The 9,101-nt window shown below is 49.5% G+C and overlaps 1 protein-coding gene across 1 annotated transcript; it reads left to right on the top strand.

Moving 5' to 3' along the window:
• Positions 1-8,264: 8,264 nt before the first annotated feature.
• LOC136157860 (thymosin beta-4) lies at positions 8,265-8,888 on the top strand. The gene has a single exon (XM_065919619.1). It carries the CDS (start codon positions 8,330-8,332, stop codon positions 8,462-8,464), a length of 135 nt encoding a protein of 44 aa, XP_065775691.1. The 5' UTR covers positions 8,265-8,329; the 3' UTR covers positions 8,465-8,888.
• Positions 8,889-9,101: the final 213 nt, after the last annotated feature.

Here is a 9,101-nt window from a genome sequence, read left to right as displayed (position 1 = left end):
ACTTTCACCTGTGTTGTTCAGTTCAGTTCAGTCACTCAAGTCATGTCTGACTCTTTGCAACCCCATGGACTGCAGCAGGCCAGGCCTCCCTGTCTATCACCAACTCCTGGAGTTTACTCAAACTCATATCCATCAAGTCAGGGATGCCATTCAACCATCTCATCCTCTGTTGTCCCCTTCTCCTCCTGCCTTCCATCTTTCCAAACATTAGGGTCTTTTATAATGAGTCAGTTCTTTTGCATCATGTTACCAAAGTATTGGAACTTCAGCTTCAGCATCAGTCCCTCCAATGAATATTCAGGACTGATTTCCTTGAGGATTGACAGGTTTGATCTCCTTGCAGTCCAAGGGACTCTCAAGAGTCTTCTCCAGCTACACAGTTTAGAAACATCCGGGATAATGAATTTCACCCTTTCCCTCTCACCACCTTTGAAATCTGAGCTCACTCCTTCCAAACATGTACACTCTGCTCAGTTCCAAGCTTTCACTCAGGGCTTTCCCGTCGGCTGTCTTTCCGGTTGGGTGTGGAGATGGTGGTCTCTGGGGGTGGGCAGTCCTGCTCCCCAGGATGGCCTGGCTCTGCAGGTCGGCGCTGCCTGTCCTGGGGTGGGGTTGGGGGCATGGTAGGTGTTCGGGAACACCTGGGACCTTCCAGCAACACCACCTGGTCTCACAGGGGAGAAGGCACGTGCTTTGCTCTGTCATGGTCACTCGCATTGCTGAACCTTGCCCATCGCAGTGCTGACATGGGGGTTTTCTGGAAGGTGAAACCCTCCATTTCCCACAGCAGCTTCACAGTCAAGGGCGGTATAGCTTCCAAAGCCAAGCATCCTGCTCTGTTATGATTCTGCCCAGACCTCGCTCTTCCCACGAGCTGTCTCCAAGAAGCGAGGTCCTTCAGGACGCCCCCAGGAGCCGACTCAAGCGGTGCCCTGCGGGGCCTTTACGTGGTCCACTATTTTCAGTGCAGAGGCGACACCACGGGGCTGGCCATCACCTCCTCGGTGCTCACTACACCACGGAGCAGGACCCGGGTCTCAAGCAGAGGTCGGTCTCTGTGTGGGCAAAACCTCTCGTATCGCCCCTCAGGGCAGGCGCGTCAGCACAACATGGCCGCGGCTGCTGCCAGGGGTCTGACTGGTTGTTGAATATGAGGCCGGATCTAAAAGCTTCTGAAGGTTTTAAACTTTGCCTTTTGAAAATGACCATGCTGTGTTGCTCAGTCTGCATTTCTGTCCATGCCATCTGTCTTGTGAGACAGGAGAGGAGGCCTGGCTAGAGGGGCAGAGGCCTGGAGGACTCTTTGGACTGCCGTCAGGCCAGTGAGCAGCCGGGGTGAGCTTGGGGCCTCTGCCCCTACACTGGGGTCATTGTGAGTGCCTCCCAGCCTGATGCTCTGGACCCCACGGCTTTCTGAGTCATCCTTCACCTTCAGAGTCTCTGTAAAATGAAAGACAAGTAGCCGCCTCTCCAAGGTGGGGCCTCTGGGACTCCACTCAGGATTTTGAGTACCAGGGCCTCCTCAGGTCATGGGATGGAGTCTTTTCACCTTCTCAGGCCGGCTCTCCCACCCCAGGGGCTCAGACACAGAGGCCAAGGCAGCTCTGGCCTGGGTTTCTGCAGGCACCTCGGTCCTTCAGAGGAGCATCATTTGGAAAAGCTCCCAGGCTCTCTCTGGGAGTAGCGGTCTCAGGGTACGGAAGTATGTGGGAGGGCAGATGGCTGGGTCTCCAGGCCCCCAGAAGGGGCGGAACCATGTCCCCCAAATTCACACGTTGAGCCCTGACCCCATGTGAAGGCATTCGGAGTCGGGGTCTCTCGGCATTGTTTCGGTTAAACGAGGTGGTAAGGGTGGGCCCCTGATCTGAAAGGACCCTTAAAACAAGAGGAAAGGACCCACAAGCCGCTCCCCACTGTGACAGCTCAGCGAGAAGGTGCTGTCTGCAGGCCAGGAAGAGGGTGCCCACCCACCATAACCAACCCAAGGGCACCCTAATCGTACATGGCTGGCCCGCCCACACTTCACGTGTGTGATCATGTTTACTTTAGCCACAGTCTTCTCTGTACCTGCTGTCCCTGAAAACGTGAGATTCAGCGAAGCCAGCAGCTCAGGGGCGCTGAAAGGTGCAGAATCTGTGCAAGGCCTCATGGGACCTTCCATGGGACATGCGGAGTCCTGGCCCCAGTGGGGCCAGCAATTCTTCAGAGCACAGACTTACGTGTGTGTACACACACACACATATATCACACAGAGACACGTGCACATACACATACAGACATACACATATATATACACAACACACAGAGAGACACATACACCAACACACAAAGACATGCACACAACACACACACGACACACACACGTGCACACACAGACACATCCATACACACACAACAGAGAGACACATATGCAAAGACATGTACACACACAACACACAGACACACAGATACACAGAGAAACACACAACACACAGAGACACAGACATACACACACCACACACACATATACAAAGACACACATGAGCACGCACACACACACACACACGAGCGTGTAGGTGTGGGAGCCATGGCCTTTTTTCTTCTCCCACCAGGAAGGAGCACAGGGCAGCAGGGGACAAGCTAAGCTCTGTCCTCATTGAAGTTTTTTCTAAGAAAAGTAATTGCAGGTCTAGGTATAATTCTATTTGGAATTAAGAAAATGTACAGTTTACATAGTTTCCCCTCTGGATTACCAACAGTACAAACATTATAAAAGGAAATCCCCTGTTGCCTTATGATTTAAAAATCAGAGTAAGTACTATACAAAGTAAATAGAGCCAAGAACCAAATTACCACCATCTAGAAACTCTTATGATGCATGTTTTTAAAAGATAATCAAACACAATCACCAGGAAAAATCTTTGATCTAAGATATGCCACTTTTTTGGCTTCCAAAGTATATTATTTTCCCCTGATTATGTTAATTAAAGAAGATGACCTTTAATAACATGGAGATATTAACCTGTGGTTCCCATTTGCCTTGAGCACTGAGGAGGAAAGCATCCTCCTCTTTGCTTGTGAAAAGTGACACCTCCCTCAACCCTGCAGACCTGGGCAGCAAGCATATCACGACCAAAGTGCACAAAGCATGGACTTCATACCGTCCAGGGTACAAGCAGGTGGATACACTGATTTAAGGAGACAGGATTCTGGTGTATGAGAAGAAAATGGAGAACACTGCTTTTTCAATCAGGTGAAAAAATTAACGAACACTGAAGTGCTAATATCTGTGGCAGGGAGCCATCAATGAATATTGACTCTTAGCGGCCCTTGTTTGCAGAACTGTTTAAGCAGCCCTCAAAACTGCCTTGGGTCATGTACTTCTTCTCACTTGGGGCCCTTTTATCCCCATGTGACCTTGCATCCCAGCCCCTTGGGCAGCTTATACACAACAGGTGTGCATTTCTCCCAGTTCTGGAGGCTGGGGGTGGGGTCTAAGATAAAATACCAGCAAACAGGGTGTCTGGTGAGGACCCATTTCCTGGTTCACAGACCCGGGCTGGGGTCTCTACCGCCTTGATGTTTCAGTCCTGTAACCTGAAGCCCCAGGGTTTATGGAAAGGGCTGCCCAGAGCACCCACAGCACCCCCAGTGACAAAACAGCCAAAAGATGCTAAGCCAGAGACGTATTCTTTATTTTCCCTGCTTTCCAGATGGTTAACTAGTTACTTTAAGTTTCAGTGAGGAAGAGCCAACTGAAGCAGAACCAGACCCATGGGGCCACCTAACCTCTCTCCTCTCCTCCTGTTTCTTCTCAAAAATGCTAGTAAAATTCTGTCTGTGATCAGAGAAAGAGCCCTTGGGGAGGGGTGAGTGGAACAGAAATAAAACCTAAAGGAAGAGCCAAGTTCATAGGCCAGAAAGTGACGTCAACCAGTCCGAGTTTGGTCATTGTGCGCCAGCTCCCAGCCTCATCCTTCATCCCAGCCCGCGCCGAGGGCCTGGCGTAAGAAAGCAGGCTTCCACAGCATCTCTCTGACATGTTTATGGCTCTTGCTGCGTGTCCTTCTCGGTATTTCAAAGCCCTGGTCAGCCGTCCTCATAGTGAAGCCAAGGGCTGGATTCCTTTGAAAATGAAGCAACTCTGACTTGACCTTCACTGCTCGGGGTGAAAGCCTTTCCAGAACCGGCTGCACAACTGGGGACCCTGTGCTTTGTGAAGATGTTCAAGGTGGGGCCAGCGGGGCGTGAGGCCAGTCAGGCTGGGTGCCTGCCGATGTCAAGGCGGGGAAGCCAGCTCTGGTCATTAGGCACAGCAGCCACCTCTGGCCTGAACCCTGCACGGGTCTCCAAAACCCCATTTCTGTCCACCTCGGTTTGTACCTGTGTGTACAGAGCTGTCCACAGATGGGGGTGGGGGGTGGTGGAGACCTGTGTGTGCAAAAGAATGGGCCGCGTGATAACAACCCTGGTAGATTTACGGTCTGTTTGGGGCAACATCAAGCAAGGCCACGACGTCGCAGAACCTCAGAGAACCTGGAGAGTCTGTCCCTTCAGGCTCAGACAGAGGCCTGACGCCTCCACACTGCACGGGTCTGCAGGGGAGCGGCGTCTCCTGCCAACAAGCCTCATCCTTGGCCATTCCAGGGCTTTCCTGAAGGCTGTGATGGTGTTCTGCTTATTTTCCTCATTTTTAATTGTGATAAAACATATACACATAAAGCTTTCCATTTTTGTCTTTTTCTAAGTATACAGCTCAGGGGAATTAAGACATTCACATTGTTGTGTGACCATCACCACCACCATCTCCAGAACTTTTGCGCCATCTCACACGGACGCTCCCTACCCAGTAAATCCTAGATTCTCACCCTCTCTGCCCCCGGTCCCTGCCATTCTACTTATGAACCTGAGCGCTCTGGGCCCTTGTGTAACAGGAAACCAACAAGGTGTGTCCTTTGGCACCTGGTTTATTTACTTCACTCAGTATAACGTCCTCAGGGTTCATGCCTGCTGTAGCCTGTGTCACAATTTTCTTCCTTTTTAAGGGTGAGTATCATTCCACTGTATATTTACACTTCATTCTGTGTATGACGTTATCTGTTGATGGACACTTGGGTTGTGTGCACACTTGTCGATGGTGAGTCACACATGGCTGTACAGACAGACCTTTGAGTCTCTCCTTTAGTTTCCACTGGTCTTGTTTATTTTTGTATGCCTCACATGCTCCAAAGTTAGCAACATTAACAAAACCAACTTCTGTCTGATGATAATGAGTAAAGTAATGTCCTAGAGTAGATGGTCCTTTTATTGCTTATAAACAGAAACAAAACACACCGCCTCCCCTTTAAGGCAGGAGAGTATAGACATCTCGATCATCTTCTCATCCAAAGTGATCCCCAGAGAACAAGGACAAATCCAGAGAACAGGGGCTTCCTTGGTGGCTTAGTGGTAAAGAATCCGCCTGCCAATATGGGAGACCCGGGTTCAGTCTCTGGTCTGGGAAGATCCCATGTGCGTTGGGCCAGCTCAGGCCTGTGCAATGGCAGCTACTGAGGCTGTGCTTCTGGGAGCTGCAGCTACTGAGCCACACCCACCTTTGTTCTACAACAAGAGAAGCCACCGCAGTGAGAAGCCTGCACACTGCAACTAGACAGGAGCCCCCACTCGCCACAACTAGAGAAAAGCCCGTGCAGCAACCAAGACCCAGCCTGGCCAAAAATAAAATAATGTTAAAAAAATGTTAAACATTCATTAAAAAAAAAAACCCAGACAGCAGATTCTCTTCCGTGAAGCAGACAGCCCAACCAAGAACCACAGTGACGGGAAAGGTTGTCAAACGCGGTTGGATCAGGTGGGGCCTGAAACACCCTGAGAGTGGACCCCGGCGGGGCCTGGGCACAGTTGGCAACACTCCAGGTTTTCTGTGTGACGTGAGCCCAGCCGGAAGATGGGAGTTGCAGACATCTCCTGGCACCCAGAGGAGCAGAGACAGCCCACAAGGAAGCAAGCAACTGCCCATCTTGAGCACCGGGCGTCTGTGTTAAGTGTCGCTTTAAACAGCGACACTACTGTACCCTCGGCTGGAGGCCATGGATCAGGGTGGGGGTGGGGGACAGACCGCAGATGGAGCAGCGCAGTCCTCACTCCCTGCGGGCTGGGCCGGGACAACAGAAATGTTGCATGCATACACATGCACACGGGTACACATGTGTGCACATGCATACACCTGCACACACATGCATACATGTGCACATACGCATACTTGCACACACCTGCACACACTCACATGCACACCTGCACACACCTGCACACACTCACACGGCCCTTAGTCACCAAGAGCTTCATTTGTATCTTGTGTAAATAGCTGATCCAAAAAAGGCTCCCTTTATTCAAAGGTGAATTTAACAAGAAAGAAAAAAGCAGGCATCTAGGAAAGGTACTATTTAAGAAAAAAAAAAAAGAGGGAAGGGAGAAGTTGGACAAAGGGGAACCAATGGACTGGAGTGAGTGCTGAGAGCAGAGAAAGGCTCCCCTCAGGACATGGGGGACACTCAGGCAGGTGGGGAGAGGGGGCCGCTTTTGGCCCCTCTGCCCGATCCGAGGGACACGCAGGTCACAGCAGATGTGCAGCCACCGTAGGAAGGGCCAGCAGTGAGGAGGAGGATGGAGGCAGAGGGATGGACACGATGATGTCAAGGCCAAGAGGGGGAAGAAGTCAGAAAGGCAGAGGCTTAAATCAGACTGATACAGAGAGAAGCATAAACTGCCACATGCAGACCGCAGGCCAGACACTAAGGAAACACTGACCGCGGGTGAGGAACAGGCATCAATAAAAGATGAAGGAAAGTTCCTTTAGGTGTCCAGGCCAATGAAACAAGGAATGAGATGTTCCTAAGGGAAATTCAGCGGCCCTCACACTCTCCAACGATGCTCATTCTTTGGAGGGAGTAAAGCCGCCTGGAGCATGCAAGATCCAGGGGCTAGTCCCTGGGACCCCTCCTGGGGGCATCTGGAACACGGCTCTGGAGGGAACGGAGAGGCTCACATGAAACATGGGCCGTGAGCCCTGAAGCCAGTTAAATGTAGGAACAAGACCGGAACTATGGTGAGGATTACGGTGACACAGCGGAATATTACCTGCATCACTTGTCGTTTTGATGAAATGTGTGTCAACTCCAGACTAGAGCAGGGGAGAGACCCTACCTGTTTGAACCACCACCCACGTCCCTGACACTGTCTGGGCCGCAGCATCTCACTTATAACATTCTGCTGTTATGCCGTCAACACAACATACAATAAACAAGATACTGTCCAAAGAGGATTAAGGATATCACACAGGTAATTTAAAGGCGCAAAACTAACTATATAAAACTACAAAAACTGTAAGTAAAATGTCAGTCAGTGAGTCAGTTCAGTCGCTCAGTCGTGTCCCTCTTTGTGACCCCATGGACTGCAGTACGCCAGGCCTCCCTGTCCATCACCAACTCCCAAAGCTTGCTCAAACTCATGTCCATCAAGTCTGTGATGCCACCCAACCATCTCATCCTCTGTCGTCCCCTCCTCCTCCCACCTTCAATCTTTCCCAACATCAGGGTCTTTTCCAATGGGTCAGCTCTCCACATCAGGTGGCCAAAGTATTGGAGCTTCAGCTTCAGCATCAGTCCTTCCAATGAATATTCAGGACTGATTTCCTTTAGGATGGACTGGTTGGATCTCCTTGTAGTCCAAGGGACTGTCAAGATTCTTCTCTAACACCACAGTTCAAAAGCATCAATTCTTTTGCACTCAGCTTTCTTTATAGTCCAACTCTCACATCCATACACGACTACTGGAAAAACCATAGCTTTGACTAGACAGACCTTTGTTGGCAAAGTAATGTAGTATAAACTACTACCAAGACAAAAAACCTTTAAATTAGCACAAAAGAAAGGGCACCAAAGCACATATAAAGATCATACAGTAGGCCACACAATGAAAAATTAAAAAAAAAAAAAAAACAGGACAAGAAGAAGCATTAAAAGCAGAAGGCAAACTTTAGAGCCAAACTCTGCAATTCCACTTCCTCCAATAACAAGATATACTTAATCCTTTTTGGACAGTATCTTACTTATTTTATGTGGTGTGAACTGCAAGGAACTGAAAGCAGAGTCTTTGGCAGATACTTGCATCCCATGCTCTCAGAGGCACAGTTCACAAGCGCCCAGTGGCGGGCGCATGGATAAAGGAGTGTGGTCTGTGCACACAGTGGAGTATTATCTAGCCTCAAAAAGGAAGCACAAGGCACTCGGCGGCGGCTACAGCGCAGACCAGACTTCACTTGTTCGCAGCTCGTTCCGCGCCCTCTGCAACAATGTCTGACAAGCCCGATATGGCGGAGATTGAGAAGTTCGATAAGTCGAAATTGAAGAAAACGGAAACGCAAGAGAAAAACCCACTGCCTTCGAAAGAAACGATTGAACAGGAGAAGCAAGCAGGCGAGTCATAATGAAGCGTGCGCCGCCAGTATGCACTGTACATTCCACAAGCATTGCCTTCTTATTTTACTTCTTTTAGCTGTTTAAGTTTGTAAGATACAGAGAGGTTGGATCGAGTTTAAATGACTGTGCTGCCCCTTTTCACATCAAAGAATGGAGAACTACTGACAACGTAGGCCGCGCCTGCCTCTCCCATCTGCCTGTGTGGCTGGCAGGGAAGGAAAAGAACTTGCATGTTGGTGAAGGAGGAAGCTGGGTGGGACGACGGTGAAATCTAGAGTTAAAAACTGGTCCAAGGTGTTCTGCAGGCTGTAAAATGCAGTTTAATCAGAGTGCCATTTTTTTGTTGTTGTTGTTCAAATTATTTTAATTATTGGAATGCACAATTTTTTTAATATGCAAATAAAAAGTTTTAAAACCTGAAAAAAAAAAAAAGGAAGCACATGCTAAGAGGCTACAACACGGATGAAGCTCGAGGACATTACGCTCAGTGAAAGAAGCCAGATGCAAAAGTACAAACATGATGTGTGAGGTCCCTAAGACAGTGAAAATCAGAGACAAAAATAGAATGGTGGGTGCTAGGGGAGGGGAGATAAAGAGTCAATGTTGAATCAAGACAGAGTCTCATTTTGGGAAGACGAGACGTTT

This window comes from Muntiacus reevesi, chromosome 2, assembly GCF_963930625.1.
Source record: "Muntiacus reevesi chromosome 2, mMunRee1.1, whole genome shotgun sequence".
NCBI lineage: Eukaryota > Metazoa > Chordata > Mammalia > Artiodactyla > Cervidae > Muntiacus > Muntiacus reevesi.
The sequence above is the reverse complement of the archived record's forward strand: the minus strand, read 5'-3'. Positions and strand labels throughout refer to the sequence as shown.

What these genes read in the sequence shown, in the direction of transcription:
- LOC136157860 (XM_065919619.1), top strand. Translation starts at nt 8,330, where the DNA reads ATGTCTGACAAGCCCGATATGGCGGAGATTGAGAAGTTCGATAAGTCG.